The sequence below is a fragment of the Malania oleifera genome, chromosome 10, assembly GCF_029873635.1.
Source record: "Malania oleifera isolate guangnan ecotype guangnan chromosome 10, ASM2987363v1, whole genome shotgun sequence".
Lineage (NCBI taxonomy): Eukaryota > Viridiplantae > Streptophyta > Magnoliopsida > Santalales > Ximeniaceae > Malania > Malania oleifera.
In genome coordinates, this window is record NC_080426.1 from 28,185,021 (window position 1) to 28,212,218 (window position 27,198).

At 37.0% G+C, this 27,198-nt stretch overlaps 1 protein-coding gene across 1 annotated transcript in view; it reads left to right on the forward strand.

Annotated features, from left to right (window-relative positions):
* Positions 1 to 27,198, forward strand: part of LOC131166340 (serrate RNA effector molecule-like) — a 47,638-nt gene that overhangs the window by 8,268 nt on the left and 12,172 nt on the right. Inside the window, exons 2-9 of the mRNA XM_058124801.1 lie at positions 4,508 to 4,608; positions 19,415 to 19,472; positions 24,089 to 24,163; positions 25,124 to 25,198; positions 25,291 to 25,338; positions 25,531 to 25,599; positions 25,682 to 26,479; positions 26,565 to 26,613. Coding sequence (XP_057980784.1) covers positions 4,508 to 4,608; positions 19,415 to 19,472; positions 24,089 to 24,163; positions 25,124 to 25,198; positions 25,291 to 25,338; positions 25,531 to 25,599; positions 25,682 to 26,479; positions 26,565 to 26,613 — 1,273 coding nt within the window. The remainder of the gene's footprint in view (positions 1 to 4,507; positions 4,609 to 19,414; positions 19,473 to 24,088; positions 24,164 to 25,123; positions 25,199 to 25,290; positions 25,339 to 25,530; positions 25,600 to 25,681; positions 26,480 to 26,564; positions 26,614 to 27,198) is intronic.

Below are 27,198 nucleotides of genomic sequence, written 5' to 3' on the forward strand. Positions count from 1 at the left end.
ATGTATAAAAAGTGAGGATGATATTGTCTTGGTTAAGGACGATGACATAAAAGATAGATGGCGAAGTTACTTGAAGTTGTTAATGAAAACCAAATGGAAGACTTAAACTTAGAATTGACAAATGAGGAAAATACTAAAAATATGAGATTTATTCTCAAAATTAGAGTTAATGAAGTTAAATTTGTATTAAAAAAGATGAAAAATGGAAAAGCTATAGGACAGGATAACATACCAATTGAAGTTTAGAAATGTTTAGGTGATAACAAAATTTTATGGTTAACTAATTTCTTTAATACAATTATAAAAGTAAGAAAATGCCAGATGAATGGAGGAAAAACACTTTAATACCTATCAATGTTTTAAAAGGCGTAGGCGTAAGGCGAGGCGTTTTAGCCCTCAAAAGATAAGCCTTAAGGCGTTGGGGCGTAAGCCTTTTGGGAATTTGTTTTTTAAGATAAAAATTTGTTAAATAAATTATATATATTTAAAATAAAGTAAAAATTAAGAAAATAAAAAATATAATGTAAAAAAAGAAAAACTAGATGTACTTTGCAAAATACTTGTTGGCCATTTAAAAATTGCTGACTTGAATACAAGATGACTCACTCTAAAAATGAGCAGCGCAAAGGCTATCCCAAGTACAGGAGTTCTGTTGTGTAATAATTAGGCCAAAAATGCCAGATTGTCTCCTCAGGGAATGCAGATTAATTTCAAACTCGCGTAAAACAAAAAGAAGAAAATAAGAAAACAAATTTACTGAACACACTTAAGATTCGTATTTCTGGATTTTTGAGAGTTTGCGACTGAATTAAAATAATGCAAAACATAAACTAAGAACATATCACGCATAAAATAAATGACAAGAAAAGAATAACGATAATTAAACACTGGCAAGTAAACGAAAAAAACTCAATAACTAGACTCAAAGACATTAATAAACTAACTCAACACAATAATAATTAAACTTCAATCCAACAATAGATTCAAACAAAGGTAAACTAAACTCAAACTTCAATAACGGAGTAAACTAAATCTAACGATAGTTTAACCAAAAATGAATTCACACCTTAATAACTTAAATGAAAAATAGATCCAACAATATCTTGAATAAAAATAAACTGAACTTCAAAATAACACAACCAAAATTTAATTCCAACAATACTTTAAATAAAAACAAATTGAGCTTAACGATAATAATAACTCAACCCAAAATGTAATTCCAACAAGATATTTAAATTGACATTAAAGCAAAATAATCAAAAGCAAAGTTTCAACATGATATTTAAATAACATTAAGTGTAATAAAGCAACTAAATAAAAGCAATGGAAAAATAGAGAGAGAGAGAGAGTAAACAAAAAATTATGTAAGAAAAAAAGGCTTCAACAATGAAATAGCTTAATACTTTGATTAACTTAAACAAAGAATTTAATTTCAACAATAACATGAAATGAAAACAACTAAACTCAATAATGGAAATAACTTAAGCAACTATTAAAATTAAACAAGGCAGGGGAGAGAGAGGGATGAGAAGTGAGAGAGATGGAATGGCCGTGGAGTTGAGAGGAGGAGAGGTCTCCCCTGTGCGGCGCACTCCCCCCAAGCTCCTCTTGAAAAAACACCCAAAAGCCCTAAAAAACAACCCCTAAAACCCTAGCCTCTCTTTTCCATTAATGCCCCCAAAAGCAACCCCCTCAAAAGCACATAGGCCCAGCACACGTTCCCGCTCCGCGTGTTGTCTGCATGGGTCATCTTGTCACATGTAGGCTCTAATAATAAATCCACATTAACACGGCTCTAGCTCCTTTTCATTGCTTCCAAAACACTACAAGCCCAGCTCACCTCTCCTTTCTTTGTGTGTAATTTGGCAGCCCCAAGGCTGTATCCCCACGTAGATGCATTCTCCGCATGGGCCTACATGCATGGCCCATGCACGTACTCCACCCCCCAAAAGGCCTTCTTTTTTTCTTGAATTAAAAGCCCTCAATTCGGCCAGCTCACAGCCCACTAAGCCTCACGCACGCACACGTCTTTTGCATGCATGGCACGCGGCCCAGCTTCCCAATGATTCACACAGCTTGCTTTGTTTTTCATTCTATGTTACCCAGGAGAATTGGCCTCCATGAAACTTATTGTTTGCCGTAGCCGTATGGAAGTTTTTGAATATAACTGAATCTTGCCATCAAGAGACCCAACCACAATGGAACCGCCCCTGTCTCAATATCGAGCTGATGAAGTCCTTTCACGTGGTCTTGTCACATGCGCTCGGCTCACAGCTCCATTTGATGCACACAACGTCTCCAAATTTTTGAAAATTATCCTGCGATAATTAAACATGAATATACATAAGTTTACGACAAAAATAGGATAATTATCTTAGAATAATCGAATGAGCTCAATGTTAAAATACAGGACATAATCAGGAATTTAAGTCAAATTGTAATATTTAATTAACAATTTTCAACGCCTAATTACGCAACTTTGATGCGTAATCACGTGACATAAATCATGACAAGAGATAGCTATATCATTACAAAGTTCAACCTATTTTCATGACTGAAGATACAAGTCTAGTTATTTTGGAAAGTTTGAGGTTCAAGGGTTTTAGAATTAAACTCATATTATGACATTCCTTTTGTACAAACATGTAATTAAATTTTTTAACCAATTCTAACTTGAGAATCACACACCCAGAATGCGTAAGCCTCAACTAAAAAGGCGCAAAAGGCGTGCTTTTTGCTAAAATGCATTAGCCTTAGCATGTAATGCGTTAGCCTTTTTGGAATTTGGTATTTTAGATTGAGCCTCAAGGCGAGCCTCGATTGAGCCTTTTAAAACACTGATACCTATATACAAAAATAAAGGAGATATTCAAAATTGTAATAATTATCCTGGAATTAAACTTCTGAGTCATATGATGAAATTGTGGGAAAGGGTAGTTGAACAAAGATTAAGGTTACAAACGAATGTCTTAGAAAATCAATTTGGTTTTATGCCTAGGAGATCTACCAAAGATGCTATATATCTTTTAAGAAGATTAATGGAAAAGTTTAGGGAAAAGAAGAGGGGCTTGCATATGGAATTTATTGACTTAGAGAAAACATATGTTAGGGTACCTACGGAAGTTCTATGGTGGGTTTTAGAAAAAATAGGTGAATGTAGTAGGCATACTGATATCATTGAGGATGTGTACGACAGAGTAATGACTAGTGTAAGGACTATAGATGGAGAACTAGAGAATTTCCAATCACCATAGGTGTACATAAAGGATCTGCTTTGAGCCCTTATCTTTTTGCTTTAGTGATGGACCAACTGACTAAGAGCATTCAAAATGAGGCTCCATGGTGTATGTTGTTTGCAGATGATATTGTATTGATTGATGAAACTAGGGACAGAGTAGAGGATAAGTTAGAATTATGGAGAGAAGTTTTGGAATCTAGAGGCTTTAGGATAAGTAGAAATAAGGCAAAATAAAGGAAATGTAATTTCAATAATGGTAGGAGGAATATTGGAGACAGTTAAACTTGATGATGAAGAAATAAATAACACTTTTAGATTTCGATACCTTAGATCTATTATGTAAGCTGAAGGAGAAACTCAAGATGATGTAATGCATAAAGTTAAAGCAAGTTGGGTAAAATGGAGAAGTGCTTTAAGTGTGCTTTGTGATTGTAGAATACCCTTAAAATTAAAAGGGAAGTTTTATAGGATGACCATAAGACTAACTATGCTATATGGATCAAAATGTTGGGTGACGAAAAAATAGAATATCCAAAAAGTAAAAGTTGCCGAGATGAGAATGCTTAGATGGATGAGTGGTATAACACTGAAAGATAAATTAAGGAATGAACATATTTGCGGTAAGCTAGGTGTAGCTCCTATAGAAGATAAGGGAGAGACGACTTAGATGGTTTGGGCACTTGCAACATAGACCACATAGTGCGCTAATGAGGAAAAGTGAGTTAGTGACTGTGGGGTATAGTAGAAGGGGTAGGGGTATACCTAAAATAACTTAGAATGAGATAGTGAGTAAGGATTTAGTAGCCCTGAATTTGTCAAAAGAAATGGTCCATGATCGCATAAATTGGCGAAAAAGAATTCATATAGCCGATCCCACCTAGTGGGACTTAAGACTTGGTTTTGTTGTTGTGTTATCTTTTTCTCTCTCTCTCGCATGTGCGCGCGTGCACATACACTGATGCACATGCATGCACACATGCAGACATATAGATAACATATTCCATTTGGTATGCTTGTCTAAGGTTAAGATGGGTTTATTGATTTTGTTATCTCTATTTGAGTACATGTTTATGTTTGTATTTGCGTGTAAATGCTGCCTTGTGAATGAGTTAATGATGCATAATAATCTCTCTCTCTCTCTCTCTCTCTATATATATATATATATATATATCACTCGTAATATTAGTTTATGTCAATTGGCAGTAAGGAATGGGTGCACTTCTAGCATAATTTGTTTGGTTTCCTGAAACTAATGCTAAGATGGTCCAGGTTCGGCTTTGATTATGGCGGTGGATTTGAACGTGGGGTGGGAGGAAGACCTGGTCGTTTTATGAATCGTTCATTGGGTGGATATCAAAATGGACCTCCTGGTATTGCTTGCTATTTTTACATACTTTTTGGTTGCTTGCTGGTTGTGCTTATGTAATTTCTATTTCCATTGATGATGTTGTTAGTTTTGGAACTTTAGCCATCCATGTTTTGGGTCAAAAACTTGCAATGCTTTCTGTCAAGTAACCATCATGTGTTCCAGAAGTGTTTGGATAATTCTTATATGAAGAATCAAGCTCATTAGTTATACATACATATATATATATATATATATATATATTGATTTTGAAACAAAGAGTATTATTAATGGAGAAAGAATGTACAAGATTTAATAAATCCTCCTAAGCAAACAAAAGAACAATGTTTTTTTTTTTTTGATGAGTAATAAGTTTATTAATATAAAAAATGAACACCAAGTACACAAGGAGTGTACATGGGGTAAACAAATCAAAAACAGAAATTACAAGAATCTAGTAAATCAAAAACAGAAGAAAATGATTGGTTTCGCAAAGCAGCCAACCAATCCATCAAAGTTGTAAAGAAAAATAGCTTCAGGTCCGAAATGGATCTTTCCTTATCTTCAAAACACCTACTATTTCTCTCCCTCCAAAGACACCACAATAAACAATGAGGAACTATCAAACCAAGGACCATGAAGTCAAGTATTGAATCTTATCCCAAACCAAGGACCATGAAGTCATCTTTCCCTTGAAAATATGAGTGTTCCTTTCCATCCAAACAACCCATGACGCAGCACCCACATATTAAAAGGGCTATCTGTCTTTACTTGTTCTGAACCCTGAAAAAGAAATGGCCAACATATCCTCCACTGACCCCTGACAAGCCAAATTTTCCCCAGTAACTTCTAACTGTTCCAAATGCTCCGGGAGAAAGAACAATGCAAAAACTAATAGGCAGATTCTGAACCATCAAAACAAAGAACATTCACATTCATGGATAAAGCCTTAGAAGCTTCCTTCTCTGCAACAGATCATATTTTTTTTGATAATAATTATCTGCAACAAATTGTTAGTGTTAACTCTATTAAGAAAAACCAACCAAATAAATGTCTTAATTTGAGACGGAAAATTGACCTTCCAATTACTATGATATAGAGAAAAAGACAAATTTTCCTGTATAAAAAATTCCAAGGAAAATTTCCTGAAGACTCTAACTGCCACTTTTTCGTCACATACTTCCTATCGGAAGGATAGCAACCCTCCAACAATCAACAAAGAAACAAGGTCAACCACCTCTCTATCATTCAGAGTTTACAGAAATGGAAATCCCAAGAAAAATTTCTCCCCATCAGAAATCAAAAAAGAAGAAGCAGTCCATTCTCTAATGAAGAAACATGATATGTTATGGGGAAACAAGACAAAAAGAGTTGAGTCTTCTACTCATGGATCTTCCTAGAAGCGAATGCAAAGCCCACTACCCACCTAAAGCTGGCATTGGATATAAAATGTGGATAAGCTGAGGCATGCATCTCCAAAGACCCTGAAAAGAAGATATAAACGCCATATAATATGCCACCAATTTTTTTATTGTAAGCCCAACCCTTTTGACTACTTTATGCTAAAGGGAGTTCTCCTCTAAAGTAAACCTCCATAACCATAACCATAACCATTTACTCATCAAGGCAATGTTTTAAGATTCCAAATTCCCAGACTCAACCCTCCCTTTTAGACCTACAAACCACCTCCCGCCTAACCAAATGAAAAAAAGCAGAATGCTAGAAAGAGGACACAGAACCATCTAAAGAAAAGAGAGCACCTTCCCACCCATCTAGACGCTTAGTGACTTTCTCTGTGACAGCATCCTTGAATTACCACCCAAAGGAACCTGTAAATATGTCAAAAGCTAATCTAAAGTAGCAGACCCACTAAAGAAGTTAGCTGCAAAGCCCAAACTAATACCAGCTACCACTGTTCGCTAAATTAACTTTTAACCTTGATGCACACTCAAAAAGCTATAAAATGGTAAGCATATTTTAAAAAGGCTCCCTGTGATATTCCAAGAAAAAAGTGGTGATTTCAGTGAATAGAGACACTATGACCCTCTCATTACACACCTCAATACCTCTCACAAGCCCTCTATCAGTCACCCCATCTATCATTATACTCAAATAGTCAACAACCATGACAAACAAAAATAAGGACAAGGAATCTCCTAGCTTAACACCCTTCAAAATCTTTAACCATGAGTTAGACTTCCCCCATTAATTGTAAATTTGTAATAGAGAATGAAGCATTAGATTGGCAACCTCTTATCCAAGTTCTCCACCTTTATCCAACGTTTTTCCTCTTCAAAACCTTATCGAAACTGAGGTTTAAAAATAAGCAACTAAAATTTAAGGTTTCAGAAAAGTATGCATTTTCTCACATCCCTTCGTGCACCTTTTTCTTCTTCTCATAGGTCCTAGGAGAAACAACCACCTTCAAATCCTTCCCTAAAAGGATTGACTAGCTTAAAATCCATCCCCTCAAGGAGTTCTTGTAGATCTTGCTCCCTAAAGAGTTGATGGCTAAAATTTCCTTCTTATGACATTCCCCTCTTTGGCACAAGTTATTATCTGTAATTTTCAGCATATTGGGAATAGGTAGAATACCTTTTTGAGAATCTAAGCCTTCTCTGTTTTCCATGTTCGATTCGGTCTCAGCCTAATCCACATTAATTTCGGAGTCGGGCACATTAGAGGCAGCAGGACTACGTTCCAACTGAGAAATAAAGGTCCCTCATCAAATTGCATTTTCTAATTGGTTTTATGCCTTCTTTAAATGGCGAACACCAACCTGTGCTGCTTCAGAGGAGCTTCTAGGTTCATCATCACTCACTAGTCACTTCTTCTTGCCCAAACAAAACACCATCTCCCACAGATAATATGCCTTCAGCAGACCTCTCAATAATTTTCTAAGGAGAAAAACACTCACCCTCATCAACTATCCCATTTTCTGCCATCAATTGATCCAGTAAGAGACCCTTACTGTTCTCACTTAAGACTCTCCAGCTCATCAGTTGAAACATCCTCATTTTTTTTTGGATCAATGAGCATAAATTTATATTAGCAAGGCATCAAGGGGATGCCATCCTGTGGTACAAAACATCAACCACTCTGTATGGTGTCGTAAACATCAAGGATTACATTAAAATCATTAAGAAATTGTCCACTAAGCCAGCTGGAAACAACAGCAATCGACTGATCTTGTATCCACATCATCCAAAATTTCCTTAGGACTAGCAGCAACAGCCTGTTCTCCCCCCATTTCTTGAATATCTTGAATAATTTTCTGATTAATTTCTAGATTTACCTCCTGCTGTTCTGCATCAATTCATCTCAGTTATGCTTCTGTAAAGAACTAGAAACAGCACACTCCGACAATTACCCGACCCATTCTGAGATAAATTAACCACCCCCCCTGGAACAAAAAAAAAAAGAAAAAAAAAAAAACTGCCCAAAGTCCTAACATTAGAAAATCCGACTCATCTGCATCTTTACTTCCTAACCCACTAACTTCCTTCAAGCCTATTCTTATATTCTTTGGCTCAGGCCCATTCCTCCCTTTCTCAGCCCAGATCTTATGATTATTTATCTTGGGCTTACCCAACTCCCTCAATTCATGTTTTGCAGCCTGAGAAGTGTGCCGAAAACTGGATGGCTCGAATCTCCTAAATTTTAAATTTCCACAGTATCCTCCCCTTATAATCTGAACGATTTCCCTGGTTCTTCTCCTGGGAAACCACTAGGTTCATTAGCACCTTCTCTGGAGGTCTTGAAAACCTTCGCCGGAGCTTGACCGGGTGCGTCAGCATAAAACAGATTAGGGATGAGCAAATGGTCGGTTCAGCCAAATTCGGTTAATTAACCGAATTAACTGAAATATTTGGTTAACAATTTCCTCTAACCGAACCGACTGAATTCAGTGTTATCACCGAACCATACCGACCGAACTACCTTTTCGGGTAATTTGGTTAACCAAATTTAACTGAAATAATTTAAAACTAATTATAAAAAACAGAATATAGTTGCAAATTTTTTACCAATTCCAGCTTAATTAAGCAGCTCACCTATTAATGTTATTGATAAAAGGGATATTTTGCTATTCAACTGTAAGAGGCAGAATTTGGACGGTTACCCACCACCTTAATTTGATGAAACTCCCCGTAAAATCTCAATATAACCTCCTAATTCTCAAGGAAAAAAAGCCATATTGAAACCATTAGAGCTAGGCAACTTATCTCTAATCAATGTAAAAATAGAACACCCAACTAGTCCTAAAAATAGAACACCCAACTAGTCCTCACATACTAATCCTGAAATTCTTCCTAAAACAATCCTGAAATACTTCCTAAAAAAAACAGAATGACAGACCAAACATGAAATTTAGTCGTCTGCTTGGCTTTGAGCATATAAATATAAATTATATAATAAATCTATATTCCTAGAATCCTAGTTCAAGCATTGTCAGCATAAATCCATAAAATTCCCTCGACTCTTGAGGGTCTAGAATCCATAGTCCATTAGTCCATACTCTGCTCGACTCTCGAAGGTGCAGAGTCTATACTGTGCTCGACTCTTGAGAGTTCAAAGTCCTTACTATTATATTACGTACAGACCAAACATGAAATTTAAACTATTTATGCAAAAAAAAAAAAAAAAAAGCATGAAATACAAGTTGTTTCTGAAAAATTAAAACAAAAACTGGGGCTTTATACATCAGCTACCACTTCATGGTTTCTTATATCACAAATTCCCACTCTTCAGCTCCTGTGCTGTGTAACCTGTAAATATATGAAAATGGCAAACCATTAAAATTCTAAGTTTTCAACAATAAGCCAAAACAACAAATTATATATTGTCAATAATGATAATTGATAGCATATAATTTCTATGAAAAAACTCTTAAGCATAATCTCAATACGAAACTAACCCTTTGCCTTTCTTTGATTGGCTTATTCACCAATTGTCGATCCAATGCAGCCTTTGACAACTCTAAAAAATTGTATAGAAGCACTTGTAAGTTGTAATAATTTATCATTCAATGAACAAATGAAAATTTTTGACAGTATATAAATATAATATTACCTTTTTCTAGATTTTCAAGGTCTTCTAAGTCTTCTTCAACCTTAATTGGAGTAGATGAACCCCGGATCCAATCTTGCGTATATAAGAGCTTGCACAATTTTAGGAGTCAAAGAACTCCTAAAGGCATCGAGAACACGCGCCCCCCCCCCCCCGGCCCGGGTGCTAAAAGCAGACTCTGAAACAATTGTAGAGATGGGTATTGCTAAAATGTCACGAACCATATGTGAAAGGACAGGAAACCTTGTATTTAACCTCCACCACTCCAAAATATCAAAGCCCTCCACATACTTTTGACAATCCTCCCCCAAATACCTATCCAAGTCTAATTTGCTATCTCCACCTCCAATTTGAGTCTTGTACTTTTGATACAAATCTTTGAACTTTTGTTGTGCTTCCCCTTGACCAGTGGAGCTAGTGGAGCTTGAAGTTTCACGTATGTTTGATTCTTCATTTTTAGATTGTGACAACCTCTTATACTCAGCAAACAGTTCAAATGTTGTATCTTGAACCTTTTTCCCCATCAATAAACCTTTGTCACCTTCATACATTGTAGAAAAAAGCATATTGCACAAATCCCAACTTACGTCTAGGGTCAAGAACAGATGCAAATCAACATATTCATTTTGTCAATATTTCCCCAGTTTTTGTTGTATTTTTCCTTGATTTTCATACTCATTAAACTCAACTCCAAGTCATCACTACTTTCTCACTCTTTTAGAAGACAATCAATCCCACTAATTTCATCAAAATAGGTATTACTTGTGACATACAAAGAACTTGAAACTTGTACAGTGAGCTTATAGAAGTGTTTCAAAAACATCACAAACTTTTTGACTTTTTCCCAATCAAATCTACTTGGTGTGCCATCGCTAGCCTCAAGCTCAATTCTAAAAAGAGGATCTTCATCTTTAAATCTATCAAAAGCCAATTCATATCTTTGAGCTATGTATAGCATCAGATAAGTGAAATTCCATTGAGTGCTAACATCTAGGCATAACATCTTTTTGCATTCTACTTTTTCTATTTCTGCACAACGCTTGAAATTTTTCAACCTAGTTGGTGAATGCCTAACATATCTGATTGCATCTCTGACACGAGCAACTGAATCCCCCATTTCTTTCAAACCATCTTGCACAACTAGGTTAATTATATATGCAATGCATCTCATGTGAATGAATTTACCCTCTAGAATGTCTTTTCTCCAATTTGAAACTTTTCTTTTTATGTAGGCAATTGCACCGTCATTTGAATGTGCATTATCTATTGTCACAGTAAACACATTATCAACTCCCTAGTCAAGCAAACACCTCTCAATGGCCATACCTATCTCCTCACCTCTATGACTAAAAATTGGACAAAAGTTAAGGATCTTTTTGTTTAATTTCCAATCATTATCTATAAAGTGTGCAGTCAAACACATATAATTGACCTTTTGCAAGGTAGTCCACATATAAGTTGTGAAACTAACCCTTTGAGAGGAGGTTTTCAAAAACTTTGTCAACTTTAACCTCTCTTCTATATAAAGGTCATAACAATCCCTAGAAATTGTCCATCTTGATGGAATTCGAAAACAAGGGCATACAACTTTCATAAGATGTTTGAACCCCATATTCTCGACAAATTTAAAAGGCAATTCATCAACAGTAAGCATATAAAATAATGCCCTTCGAATTGCTTCTTGGTCAAATTTCCAATTTGTAAGAGTTGCCTCTGAGCCCCCTACATTTTTTGAGGCTAGTTGATAATTTAGTTGTGTCTTTCTGTTTCTTCAAAATATGGATTTTGTGGACATCTAACCATATGATATCTAAGCGTGCCTGTACCATTCTTTTTAGGATCAACACAGTAATCAATATGACAATAATGACACTTACCCTTAGTTTCACCGGACTCGGTCACAAATTTAGTGAAGTGATCCCACACTTCAGATCTTGGTCTCATTCTCTTCCTCATTTTTTGATTAGATTCAATAGGATTATTATTACCACTCTCACTTGTCATACTGGGATTTGAAGGTTGATGTTGGGAAGCCCCTTGCGTCATTTTTGCATCCTCCAAGTCCAACACCTCCACCTCCATAGGCAAGTCATTGCTTGTTTTCCCTTTAATATCTGGAAAAAAAAAGAAGGTAAAAGCGCAATCATAAAGTGAGTAAAGTCCATCATATAGGCATAGGGTTATGAATTGCAACTTGTGACAATAGTTATGAACGATGCAACATAATAAAAATTATGAATTTTTAGTGGTGTGAGTTTTTATTTCATGAAACGGGATATAATAACATTAATCAACCCCATTTTCACTAGCAATAATCAAAGCCAAAACAACGAAAATATTACCACAATATGAATGAACAATTATCAAACACAAGCTGCTAGCTTAGCCATTTGTGTTGGCTAAGAAGTCCTCGGTCTTTTACATTACAAAATTTATTGCTGATGTAGATTCCGGTCATTGACCAGATTATAGCTCAAACTTCAGGCTCAAAAGAATATCCAGGAGACTATCAAACCAAGCATTTAAAATCAAACCAGTTTAATTTAAAAGAACGATGGTTTAAATCTCTCTGCGGACTGCAGATCATAGATGCAGTTGTATACGTACGTCAGTGCTGAATCACCACTCAAAACACATTAATCTTCAATATTAAAATTTTGGCAAACAGGGAATAATAGAAATATCAAAGCAAGGCCCCCAAATAAGAACAAATCCTTCGTACTAACAATATCATAGCAGACAGCACCAACACAGGATCAGTTCCAAGAACAACAAAGAAATGAACCAGCAGATCTAAGAACTGAGCCACCAAATTTCCACAAAAGCTATATCTCGTCAATTTACCATAATCTAAGTAAACACATTTCAAAAGAAGAGCACCATTATGGCATTGTCCACCGGAAGCTCATGGATGCCATACAATCTAACCAAGAAAAGCTGATTGGACATGAAGTATGAAGTAGAGAAATTTACAAGCAGAATAAGAACTAAAAACAAACTGAAAAATAAAAATAAAAACAAGAACCATACGTTTCTGGTACAGAGCTTAGAGAGAGAGAGAGATTTCAAGCAACAAAGACGAAGGTACCTGAGTCACTGAGTGGCCGAGTATATCGATTTGCGACACACCCCTGCTGCGAAGTCTCATCGTCGCCAAGCGAGCAAGAGCCAAACTGCTGAAGTCTGCGAGACTCAAGAGGGAACTCAGGGAAGAGGGATTCGGGACGGGAACTGGGAAGGGAAGATCTGAAGAGGCCAAGACTCAAGAGGGAACTCAGGGAAGAGGGATTTGCTATCGGGACGGGAACTGGGAAGAGGCTCAGGCGAAGAGGCGAAGAGGGAGAAGTGGAGAAGGAGAACCTAAAGGCCAGATTCCACTGGACAGTGGACACGAACACAAACAGAACCCTAGCCCTAGCAGCGGCTGGCCTTTCCACCTTTAACGTATAATATATTAATATTACTAATTTATATTTAATTTTTAATTAATTAGTAATTCGGGTAATTTGGTTAACCAAATTAAAATTCCCCATACTTGAACTGAAAACCAAATACCTGAAATGATCCAAATCCGTAACCGAACTGAACCGAACCTATTCCTTAACCGAACTGAACCGAACCAACTGAAATCGATCGGTTAATTCGGGTAATCTTGAATTATGCTCACCCCTAAAACAGATGTTGCAAGATCAGCCTTGATTTCTCAATTCTCAAAGCTTCCAATATTCGTTGAGCTACAATCCTGACAAAAGAAGCTCTGCCGTTGATTTTTCCTCTCCTCTCTTCTATGATTCAAAACATTTGTAAAAAATTTCCCGGAAGTTCTACCAACCCACTGCTTCTCTTCCTTCTGTTTTTGTCACTGAATTAATCACGCCGCTTTCCTTCACTTTTTCCAGGCACAAGAAGTGACTCTCATTGTTAAACAGTGATCCAACACTGAATAAACTTCCTCCATGCCTTAACATTGTTCTCCCTGGACCCTTGTCTAGTTGACAATGTCCAGACCAGAACTCATCCCCCTTTCTGTTTGTCAGCCGTTGAAGTTTCTTTACATCTAGAAACAGGTACAAAGTGAGTCTCCCTGCAAACTTCGTTAGACAAACAAAACCATCTCTCAAAAGAATCCAGATTAAAAATCTTCCTTTCAGCTTTAAAGTAATTGTAAAGACCCATATTATATTAGTCAAAACGAAAGGCTCGCATAACTTCCTACCTCACGATCACAACCCAGAATAATCCTGAACAATATTGGTTTATGATCTTCCATGAAAAGGCTATTCTCAGCCATACCTCCCTTAGTACTGGAGTAAATCCATTGAAAATCTGAACGGGAGACAATGTCTTGAAGGAACAGTAGCAAAACCTGCTCTTTAACTAAATTTTCTATTTGATTATCTCTACTCTTCAAATGGTTGACATTAAACAGAGCATCTTCAGAGGTCCATTCAGAGACTTCATCCTTGCTTCATGCTCTCCATATAAGAAACAATAACTTAAGTCCACTGTATTGTCAGATGGTACCTCACATTATGTCCTATCTGGTGAATAACCCAAAAAACCCTCATCTATCCCTTGTTCTGCCATCAACTGATCCAGCAATAAACTCATCTTAGACTTACATAAACTCTCCAAATCATCTTCAGATGCATACAAGCTTTCCTTTCCAACCTCATCCTCTTTTAATGAAATATCTTTGTGCTGCTCATTTATTTGTTTCTTAGAACCATGCAGAGAAAATAATAGAGACAAAGAGGCTTTTTGGACAGGAATACTGTAAATTATTAGGTTGCCCAATTTTTTCCCTGTGAATCCATCACCACTCCTGTGGGTATCATCTTCAACAATCCCTAATGTTCTTTTCTACAGCATTCAGATCTTTAGCACATATCTGCTGTTCTGTTTTTGCAAGAGAGTGGTGCCTTGCCCTTCTCATTCTCCTGTCAATTGGGTTTCTTTAATCCCAGTAACTCCATCTTGAGTTTTTCAAACCACAGCCCAATTTTACTCCTCCCCTTTTCCATAGAAATCGGCCCATACTAGTCTACCACAGCTCCATTCTTAATTGCACCAAGTCCAATAGAGAAGCCCATTACAGTAAAAACCAGGTCTTAACCTCCCAACTGCTTTAAAATTAAAATCCCCACCCCCTCCCCTTCCCACCATTTTGCCCTGCACTTGAAGAGGATCCCAGATTATTTGCAACCTGGTAATGGTGATTGCAAACCACCCCCTCATCGGCAACTATGGTGTTGTTCATTGGAGCTGATCGAAGAGCTTCAGCGTAGGAAGTATCTGGCCTTCTCAGCACCATGGCACTCCTACTTTCATCATCCTTTGCGGATATGTGGACCCTCATTCGGCCCAACAAGACATCATACCTTCAGCCTTCAAATTTCTCTCTTCTTGATTAGCACCCAGGAGAGCTTCCACCATCCATCTGCTTCAGAACCCACTGGAAAGCAAACAGAGCTGCCTGAACCTCCATCTCTATACCTTTTCAATCACAAAAACTTCCCAACATGTTCCCAAGCATCTTTAGATGAAGAAAGCTGGGAAGTAAACCCCCAAAATTCTTATCTAACCCTCAAAGCCCTGACCAAAAGTCCAAATCTGAGTCAAAAACCACTTAAATTCTTCGTTTTTCAGCACCAAAAAAGACAATCAGCTACCTACAAGCTTGGTAATGAATCAAGTCATTCTTGAATCTATCAAAGTTAGAAACTTTTCTTTCCATCTTGAAAGAATCAGAAAAGCCCATAAAAACTCAGCTTGTGGAGAGTCGTGGATAAGAAGTCTGAATTGGTTAAAAGAAAATTTGGTTGATGAAATCAGGTAGGATTGGAGGAGAAAACAAGGTAGAAAGATGAAATTTTGAGGAAATTCGTAGGCAGGGAAAAACCCATTGGGCGTTGGAAAACTGTTGGAACAATGTTGGAGCAACACTGTGCATGCAGCTTTGCTATCAGAGCAGTGTTGTGTTGCCACGTCATCGAGCAAGGGTCTATTAAGTCCCCAAATTAATACCAACCATCCTACTCTTCCCTGAATTTAACTTTTAATCCAGACACACTCAAATTTGTAGAACTATTTTTTTTGTTAGGAAAAATTTGTAAATCATTAAGAACCTGTAAAAGAGAGACTCTATGATCCTCTAAGAAAAAAATAATTTCATTGGTAAACTAAAGATGAGACACTATGACCCTCTCCCTGCCCGCTCCAATATATCTCATAAGCCCTTTATTGACCCCCTCATCTATCATTCTACTCAAACGATCAACTACCAAGAAAAACAAGAAAGGGGACAATGGATCCCCTTGCTTAACTCTACACAGAGCCTTAAACCAGGATTTAAACTCCCCATTTATAATAATAAAGAAGCATTGGACAAACAACCCCTTGTCCAAGTCCTCCACCTCTATATGCATATTAATACATGCAACATCTATGTATGTCCTCCTTTCCCCCTCCAATCTCAAATGCGTGTTTTTGGTTTTGCTTGGGGAATCTGTCTTGAAATTGAGTCCTTTGGAAACTTTGCTATTTCAATATTAAGTGTGTATGCATGAGATAAGGAATCCAGTTGGCAATTAAAAGAAAATTGTTTATTTACGTGTGATTGATTGATTCAGCTAACAATTGGCTGCTTAAATATGTTTGACCTTCGAGCATGAGGAATAAAATATTACAAAGTTGTGTTAAACATTTTTGCTTCTCTATTATAGCCGTGGGAGGTGGAATAAATCCTAGGATTTTTTTTTCGGAATGTTTGCACCTTGGTTCTTGATGGCACATTTGATTATTTCTTGTTCTCCGTTTTTCTGTGAGCCTTTTGGTATCTTGTCTGCAAAGCTTCATTTCAGTAGTCCCATTTAATCTATTTCTCACTTAAAAACCACTCACATGAATTGACTTCTAACAACAACGAGACATTTTTTTCTCCGATGCTCTCTCTCTCTCTCTCTCTCTCTCTCTCTCTACTGCTCCTTGGCATCAAGCTGCCATAGAATATGAAAGGAGTGGATTGCTAAATGCATTCAGACCAAAGGGAAAACCTTTGATCTGAGACTGGATAAAGTGGGTAAGGGATATTTTCTGTTTGTTCTCAAGCATAATCGGGGTGAGGCTTTCTGTGGAAGTGGTGATATGGTTCTCCAATGGTCTGGGCTCTGGATTTGAATTTTGCTGGCTGGGAAGGGGTTTTTGAAGCACTATAATTGGTAGGGTGAGGTATTGGTTAATTTGGTTGGTGATTTGACCAACAAAAACTTGGGAAGTTCTTGGAGATAGGGCTGGGATGGAAGGAAGATGTTTTTTCAGTGTTTGTTCCCGGATGATAATGGATGGGGAAAATTCATGGAAGAATTATCTGCGGCGGTTTGGGTTTTCCCATTTGAAAAGACTGGTGTTTGTGAAGATTTACAGAGGGAGGCCGTTCTTGGAGCTAGGTAGTTTCAGTGAAGAACGGTATATATGATATATGTGGTTGTGTGATGCAGACAAAGGAGCAACACACAATGCAGCAAATACAGCAACAGGCAAAGCAACAGATGCTGGTGCTGTCGCAGTTTGATCGTCCATTGTCTGCAGGACATCACTATGGCTCTGATGGCAGAGCCGGCTAGGGTTTTGTTTGAGGGGATGGGAGTGGACTGGGGCGCCCAATCATCAATTTGGACTTTGGGGCAACTGAGTTAACGGGCTACAAGTCCAAATGTTTTTAATGGTAATCTGGTCCAATTTCTAGCCCAATGGAAGTTGCATAAAAACCAGTGGCCTCTTGAAGCTCATAACAGTTCAGATCTTATTGGGCTTTTTGGCCAGGTCAATATTCTATTTATAACGAAGAAAATAACGAGCCCACTATGGAGTTTAGAAATGGATTGTATATGCCTGGTACAGCCAACTCTCATATGATGGCCCTTCCCCTTCGGCAGAACAGGTTTAACTCCTTATTGCAGGAAAGGGATTCCAAGCCTTCCACTGCTCAACACAAGGGGATTGGGAGGGTGAATCCAGCAGGGCCGCCTCCATCTAGGGACAGCAGCAACTCTATTCGGAAGAAAACTGGTTATTTTGTAATATTGGTTCCAGAGGATTTGCTGCCAGGATAATGGCTTGATTGAGAAACTACCCTCAGCGTTAGCTGACGGAGGAACATGCACTAAGGTTCAGAAAGCTGGTATGGATAATGTACAAAGGTTGGCTGCTGATGAGGGGGATAATTCTTCTGGTAAGGGAAGGAATTTTGAGAAGGTTTATGTTCACCAGGTGGAGCAGCAAGATAATTCTTCTTGGAATTCCATAAAAAAATGTAATCAACAACGCTGAAAGTCTCTGTGTTGTGAATTCCCAGAATTTTCAGAAGGGAGATACAAAATAGGGGAGTGGCAAGGGCAAGGAAAAGGAGAAATGTGGTGATGTGTTGGATAATGGTAGTGATGATATTAGCGAATTTGCAGATGTGGATGGCCTGCTTTGAATGAGATTCAAGATCAGTGTGGTTTCTGAATCATCGGATTTACTTGGGGATTTATCCTATGTGGCACCATCTGTGATGGAAGGTTTAGAGGGCACTTTTATAATTGAGGAGGTGGTTTGGGGAAGTGGCAACACTGTAGAAAAGGATTTTGCCCACTCCAGCTGTTGAGGTTGATTGTAAGGACTTAAAAGCTCAACAATTGATGGATGTGATGGATTTGCGGTTTCCCAGTCCTGGAGGTAAAGAAGTTCACTTGGATTGAGATAAGAAGAAACTAAAAAGGGGCAGCATGAATTAGCAAACTTGAAGTGTTCGGTGAACTATGAGGACAAGGGTTTAAAGCGAGGTTTCTTATTAGTTATATGTATATATATATATATATATATATTATTATTTTTAAAATTTTATTATTTGTTTTTGGGGGTTGGTAGCCATCTTTTAAGTTGTAACCCCCTTTTTCTCTTAACATATCTTCTATTTAAAAAAAATAAAAAAAATGTAATTCCATTTATCATTTGCCTTCATCATTGATCTCTTTTGTATTCTTTCTTCACTTAATTCAAGGATCTTGGTATCAGAAATGCCATAGATATTTACATATTGGCCATTTGAAAATATTCTCCCCTTAAGAGAGCTTGTAGAATTTTTTATATTTATATATTTATGCTAAATTTGAAATCTTCTTATTTTACTATAAAAAAAAAAAAATTGTGCTAATTCATTTTTTTCCATGTTCTCTCCCTCCCTCCCTCTCTCTCTCTCCCACACGCATGCTCTTGTTCCTTTCCCCCAAGTGCATTCACTAAACAATAACCTCTCGTTAGTGTTTTTTTTTTTCTCTTTTTTTTATAAAAATTCTATCCCTTTGTTTGCACCTCAATATATTGTAACCCTAAATTGCAAGTCTAATCAATCACTTGCATTTGTGCTTTGTATCTTTTATTGCCTTTTTCCTGTTTGTGGCCTTGTGAATATGATAATGAGGTTTTTTTTTCCCCCGCTGTCATGATATCTCTCCTCTTTTCAAATGGTTGTCAGCTCGACGGCTTGAGTAATACCTGCTTCCTTTTTCTTTTTTTTTCCCCCTCTTTTGGCGTTGTTCATGGCTGAACAATAATCCTACAGTACATATTTTCTTCTTTGATTTATGCTTGAGAATCCCAGCTTAATCGTAAGGTGTTCTGTTCTTGCTCATTATCTTTTGCAATTTTGCTTTTGACTTAAATTTGTAACACAATATGACATTATGGATTTGCTCTTGCTCTCTCTTTCTCTGTGGCAGAATTGGAATCCAGTCGCGGTGGTTATACTGATTCATCAGATACGGGAAATACACAAAGGTTTGCTGTCTAGCATGCCTAATGTCTCAATTTGTTTGAAAAATTCTATCATCTGAGGTTTTTCTTGTGTTATTCTTACCAAGGTCCCATGCATCTTGTGTTGTTAAGCATGGAAGCTGTCTTGTGTATCTCACTGCCAAGGTTCAGATCTTGAATCAGTTAGATAAGAAGCATGTGTTAGGAAGAGGAGCAATCCTTTTCTTATTTTGTGCATTATTGTAACTATTCACTTATGCACACTACTACGTTTATTGACCTTAATCTGAGTTAAGAATATTACCTTGCAATTTGTGTTTCAAAGGGCACCAAAACTGAGGGAAAATTAGATAATAGATAAAAGGAAATTATATATATATATATATATATATATATATTTATATATATATGTTGATAAACAAGGAAATTTCATTAAAAGAAAAATACATATACGAAACAGAGGATAAGTTCTTCTCATGAAATTGAAAAGAAATGGTAAAGAATAAATAAAAGGAAAACCAAAATATGAATTATATCAAGATAGCCTTCCAATCATTTTGTTACCATAATGTGCTCTTAATCTCTATGTGGTTTTCACATTTATGTTTAGTTTTATTTAGGGGCATTTTATTCTAATATTTAAAAAAATTACAAGTTTTTATATTTATTTTAATGAGACTTGTGGTTTCACAGCAGGAAAAATGTTTTTTGGTTCAATATACCTAGGTGTTGATGTTGTCCAAATGTAAGGGATTAGGTTGGTGTCTTGTTAAAATTGGAGTGCTGATCTTTCTCATTGAAGCTAAGATTCATAAAGGTTTTGGAATGGTTGAGTTTAGGGGACTGAAGGTCCAATTTTATTCTATGAAAAGAAAAGAGACATGCAAGAAGAACAAAATATACAAAGGTACTACAGCCCAAACTTGCCTAGAAAGAAAGAGCGCAAGAGCAACACGCCAACACCTCTCAATCTGCGAGGAAAAGAAAAAACAAAACTCTGCATCATGCCACATGAGATGGAACCTCTCACATTCTGAGCAAGCATGGAGTCTACAACTCTCCAAGGAATAACTCCATATTGGCCTAATATTTGATGAAACATTATGCCTGTGAGAGTTTGGAGATGGCTGGAGAAGCTTGCTGAATAGAACCAGAGGAAGTGCTTGGAACCTGCGAGCTTGACTCAGTTGGCATGGGGGCTGAACAGAGGCTGCCTCAGCTCTTTGTATGGCATTTACGTTGGGTTCTGTGTGGGAAATTGATTGAGGAGCGAATAAAAATGGATGGGAGAATTCAAAATGGGAAAACTAATATAAGATTCAATTCACAGCATGCGTGGGATTTCATTTCATTTCATACATATTTACTCTATACAAACAGCAGGAGGCCTTATTTATAGGCCACTAAGTCTATTAAAGGGGGATGGCCAACTTTGGCATTTATGATGCGTGGCAATTGCCAGTTCATGCCAGCCAGCATCCATGCATGTCTTAAGCTTCCAGCAGAGACTCAAGGAGCATCCTGACTATTCTCATCGACATTTAAATAAGCATCCTGTTCCCTTCTGCTTCAGCATAGTAGACCCATTCTCTGAGAAGGAACACCCTGTCCAGAAAAGTAGATTTCCCTGCTGTAGTTGGTAAGGCAGTTTGCAAAAGAGCCTATGATAGAGCAGAAGTCCAAATGCCATCTTGAGACCTCCTCTGGGGAAATGTCTCATCTAAGCTTCTTAGCCATCAATGCGGTGAAGGTGAAATATAAAATAAATCTTTCTGAGAAAGAATCCTTGTTTATGGGATTTAGACATGTGTGGACAAAGATGTGGTGTTTCAAATGTTGATTTAGAGATGCCTCTCGGGATCAGGATCAAGAGTTTTGCCCCTCACGTAGAGTTGAGAGGAAACCAAAACCTACTGCCTGACTTGCTAACAGTCTAAAGAACAGGTCAACCGCTTCTCATGATACGTACAGAGATATATACAGTGGAAAGTAAACCTGAAAAAAGAATCAAAATAGAGTAAAGAAAAGGCAAAGTTTGGAACCCTCCCACTTGCTACCAACGACTCAAGCTCCTATCGTGAGTGATCTACGGCCAATCTTGCTACTTAGATAAGTACAGTAAGTTGTAGGACAGTTGAGATTAGAAACAGCTGGTGGAAGGTTTGATGCTTAACATAGGGCTAATGATAACTCCACTAATCAAACTCACCTAATAACAGGAAAAATGCTGGCACACGCTACTTTCCGAACCTCTGTGTCTAGAGGTCCTGCCGAAAAAGACTGCAGCGGATCTAATTCTAAAAAAGTTCCCTCATGCTTATTTTTCTTGCTTAAAAGAAGATATTATTATGATATAATAAGGTGTTGGAAGTTAGTGTAACAAAAGAAGAGAAAAGAGAAAGACACATCTGCATTTTACACCATTTTTCTACTCCATTCCGCTTCTACAAAATTCTACAGCCATCTCTGTTTTTTCTTTTTTTTCTTTGGATAGAAAAAGAAATTCATTAGATAAAGAAAGAATGTACAATCAGGAGAGAATACATCTCCTTTACAAAATTTGAGAATCCCCAGAAAACAAAACAAAAAGGAAAACACAAAAAAACAGCAAGCTCAAGTCAGCACGCCCTTGGAAAGGGACTTCCAATCCTGCTGAACATCTGTCAAACACATCCCCTTAAAAATGTTCCATTGCCCACACACCACAAAGAAGCCATAAGAAGCACTTTTTAGAAAAAAAATTTATTTTAAAATTACAAATCACTTTTAACACCCCCTCGTAATTTGTAATTTTGACATGATCTCTGAATTGTTCTGCCATCACTGTGTTGATAAATGAATATACCAGCTGATCTTTAGTGTGTACAAACTGTAGATGAATTTCTCCTCTTTGGATGAGTGCCTGGATGAAGTGATGCTGGAACTCAGTGTGTTTGGTCCTGCTTTGGAACATTGGATTCTTCATCATAGCAATTGCAGACATGTTGTCACAGTAAATAGTTGTAGGAGCATCTTCAATTTGTTGCAGGTCCTATAGTAATCTTCTTAGCCATGTTGCTTCGCATGCTGCGTCTGTTGCAGAAATATATTCTGCTTCCTACTGATGAAAGTGCCTATGTTCTTTGCTTTTTGCATACCCATGAAATTATTTTTGATCCTAGACAAAATAAGTAGCCGGAGGTGCCCTTTGGTCATCAATCTAACCTGTGCAGTTGCTGTCAGTGTATCCCACATATTTGTTCTCTTTTTCCTTGACTATATGATGCCGAATTTCCTGGTTCCTTGAAGATAACGTAAAATTCTTTTAGCTGCTGTTTAGTGTAGTTTGCTGGGTTGATGCTTAAGTCTTGAAAAATTAAGCTGACTGGGTAAACAATATCTGGCCTTGTGTTGGTTAAATATATTAAGGAACCAACCGAGCTTGGATATGTTATTTCATCAACCTTTGGTGTTTCATCATTCAACCGTAGCTTCTCATCATTGACAGTGGCGTTGAAATTGGCTTGCAATTATGCATTTGAAATTTCTTCAATAAGTCTTCGAGATGTTTTTCCAGAGAGAGCCTTTTTGATTGCCGGACTTGAATTCCAAGAAAATATTTCATGAGGCCCAAATCTTTTAAAATTTCATTGGTGCTATTTGTCAGTGGCTTAGCAGATGGGAGCAGCATGTAGGTATGATATCTGGGGATTTTCACATCCCTTCTTCTGGCCCACTTGGTGTTTCCTCCTAAGCATTATACCTTTGTCAACAGACCATGCTGTGGTAGGTGGGGGAGGGGGAGAAGTCATCTCAAATAGCTGCATCCCCAAATCTAGTCACAAAGAGCCCACTTGATAAATGAAATATCCACAAAATGCTTCTCCCATATTTTGCTCCTGGCTTTTTGCCAAGGAACTGGAGATGGAAGCATGTGTTCTTGGACCCAATCATAGGCTAATTCCCCCATATTTAGCCACTACAACATAGGTGGTATAACCATCTCCTTTCTATTACAAACAATTTGCTTGAACTTTGAACTACTGGTAACTTTACTTCTTTTTTTTTTTACCTTGGGTTGGAGGCGGTGGGGTGGGGACCAAAAGAAAGGAAGGAAGAAAAAGGAAAGAAGGAAACAAGTAACTCTACTACCGTATCCAGCACATAATCTACTTGTAAAGTTGAGAGTAGCTGACTGTTCCCCCTTCCCCCATTACTCTGGTGGTATGTGTCAGTGTCTTAGCGGGAGAGAGCATACAGGGATGATGCGATTTTCACATCCCTGTTTTTTCCTCCTGCCCACCAGGTGCTTTTTTTAAGCATCATACCTTTTATCAACTGACCGTGCTGATTATAATTGGCGTGGACTACAACAATACTTCAATGTTTGAACTAGTAGTGCTGTTGCCCCCAACTGAGCTTTTGGAATCTGCCTAACCCATATGAGGACAAATTGTGAAGAATAATTTTTATAGTTGAACCCGTGTAATTGGGATGAAGACTTCTCCAAGTTAGAATCTGTGCAATAAATTGTTATTTATGGTTTATACTTTGTTTTCTATTATTTGATATATATTATACACACGCACTCATTATTTTTCTTGTTTTTGTATGTATCTATTCTTTGATGCATTATTATGACACAAAATAAATTGTTTTAGAGAAGGGTTGATGTCCTATAAGCTGTTCATTCAAGAGCTCGAAGATGACATATTGCCAGCTGAAGCTGAACGCAGGTAACTGCCAAGCGAAAGTATTTTCCAATTATGTCATATTTGAACTTTGCTAATTTTTTGTTGTTTGTATGTGATCACACATCATTGGCCCTCCTAATCATTGTTACAATAAGCATTATTAAATATAAGAGAATATTAGTACTGATAAAAAATTTATCTTTAAGGGTTGTACTTCATTGAATAAATAAAAAAAAAAATTATTTTGCATTGCTTTATATCTTATGTATACCATTAACCAAGGAAATTCTAGTCCTAAACGTAGCATCCAAAAATCATATAGGTTGTGTTTGGGAGTGCGGATTTCAAGCCTTGGATTTAGATTTGCGTGATAAGGCTTAGTACAATGCATTTTTATCAAAATCCACAAAAATCCAGATCCAAGGCCTGAATTTCAAGCTCCCAACCATGGGAATAACTCAAATAAGGCCATTTTTTTTTCCTGGAAGCTCCTTGAATTTCTTTGGATTAATGATCTCAAATTCTCAGTTACTATATTTGAGCTTTTCATGATTCATTATTCTTTTTTTGGTATCTTATCTTGAAAAAATGTCATGATTTGATCATTAAATTTCAATTTTAGATTCCAAGTTTGCCTCTTAAAAGTTGTTTGGTGGCTTAAAGTCTCTTTTAGTGGGTTTCCCTTTTTATTTTTGTGAGTTATAACACTGCATTAAAGTGCAATTTATATTATATTTTATATTTTTAATCAAATTAAGCATTTTAATAAGTAATATTAGCGGAGACAAGTTTTCAAAAAAAAAGGTAGGTATTAAGAATTATTAAATTTTAATTATTAGCTGTGAGACTTTTGATTTCTGAAAATATTATTAATTAATAGGAATTACTACATTATAATTATATAATTATTTATTGGTGGGGGGCCTACTCTATTTGTGTGCGTGTGTGTAGCATTTTTCTTAATTTGACACATCAATGAATGGTCTAACACTTTGATTTTAGGTATCAAGAATATAGGTCAGAATACATTTCTACTCAAAAACGCACCTTCTTTGATGCTCATAAGGATGAGGAGTGGTAATGCATCACTTTCTTTTTGGTGGTGGTTGTTGTTTACTTGCTGCATACTCTTTTGTTTTTCCTTTTCCTAATTTGACTTGTGGATAAAGGTTGAGGGACAAGTATCATCCAACAAATTTACTAGCAGTCATTGAAAGGTGAGCTCTACTTTGTCATTTTACATTTTTACTAGTTTAAAAATGGAAAGATATCACATGACTGACCATGGAAACTGTTTGGCTCATGTTATTTTTAAATTTAATGGAAGCATTGTGAAAAATAGTTTTGTTGTGAATATATATTGGTCTATCTAATTTTTCTTGTTGTCTACCTCATATGTTACCTTTTAGGAGGAATGAACATGCTCGACAGGCGGCAAAGGATTTTTTGCTTGATTTGCAGAGTGGAACATTGGACCTGTATGATCTCTCCTGTAATCTTATCTTCACTCCATAGATTGCACATGTGGTTATAATGGATTTTTTAAATTTTATGATGCAGAGGTCCCAGCATCAATGCCTCATCATCAAACAAATCAGGGCAAGCAAGTGATCCAAACTCGGATGATGAAGTAGACCCTGGAGGCAAACGCAGGAGACATGGTAGGATATCAGTTAAAGCAAGTGATGATTCTGCTGCTCCTAAGGCTCAACCAATTAGCTCTGAGCCTAGACGAATACAAGCTGATATCGAACAAGCACTAACTCTTGTGCGGAAGCTTGATTCAGAAAAGGGGATTGAAGATAATATTTTATGCAGCATTGATAACAAAATGGATACTGATAAGTCTAGTGGATCCATGGCTCCAATTATAATAATACGTGGTTTGACATCTGTTAAGGGCTTGGAGGGCATTGAACTACTGGACACACTTATCACTTATCTTTGGCGCATCCATGGTGTAGATTATTATGGCATGATTGAAACTAATGAGGCCAAGGGTCTTCGGCATGTAAGGGCAGAAGGAAAAAGTTATGAAGAGACGAGTAAAGCTGACGGTGACTGGGAAAAAAAACTCGACACATTTTGGCAAGAAAGATTGGTGGGTCAAGATCCCTTGGAAATAAGGACTGCTAAGGAGAAGATTGATGCAGCAGCTGTTGAAGTTTTGGATCCATATGTTCGTAAAATAAGAGATGAGAAGTATGGGTGGAAGTATGGTTGTGGAGCCAAGGGCTGTACCAAGCTCTTCCATGCAGCTGAATTTGTGCATAAACATCTGAAGCTGAAACACCCTGAACTTGTGATGGAGTTGACTTTGAAAGTGCGTGAGGATCTCTATTTCCAGAATTACATGAAGTAAGTTTTGACAACAGTGTTTTTTCTGAACTGTTAGTGGCGGCGTTATAATTCTACAGTAATGATGGCTTTGTTACTGTTGCAGTGATTCAGATGCTCCTGGTGGGACGCCTGTTATGCAGCAACCGCTGCTGGTATGCTCCTTTCAGACTTTCACTAATGAAGCCACATAAGCTTTGATCATCAGTTTGGAATGCATGATATTTGGTAGAATGTTCTGTATTACTCTAGGCGTTTGCTGTTCACCTCTATTTCATTAATTATGTGCATGTTTAATAGTCTTACTCTTATCCCATTTTTGCTTCACAATAAATGCTGGTAATATGTTCCTTGTCCTATTCATCCCAAATATTTTGTTTATTGGGAGGCTTAAAAAAACAAACAAAACCTATAGCTGACTTTGAAAATCTATTATTTTCATCAAATGATGGATTTGGAACTAAAATTATTTGATGGATATTTGATTATGCATCGTATTTGGGAGAACGCAGACTATATTATTTATGGGAATTTGTCATTATGTTCAATTTATTAATTATGTGCTATGATTAAATATCTTGCTTAGTCTTTTAACTCTTTGCGCACACAACCAATCCCAGGCCCAAAAAAGAGGTTTCTGTTTGGTCCTAGCCTAAACATGTCAAATCTCTATGATATAGATGGTTGATCCTTATTGTGGATGTTGCAATAGGGCTCACCAAAGAAATATTTTAATTCTT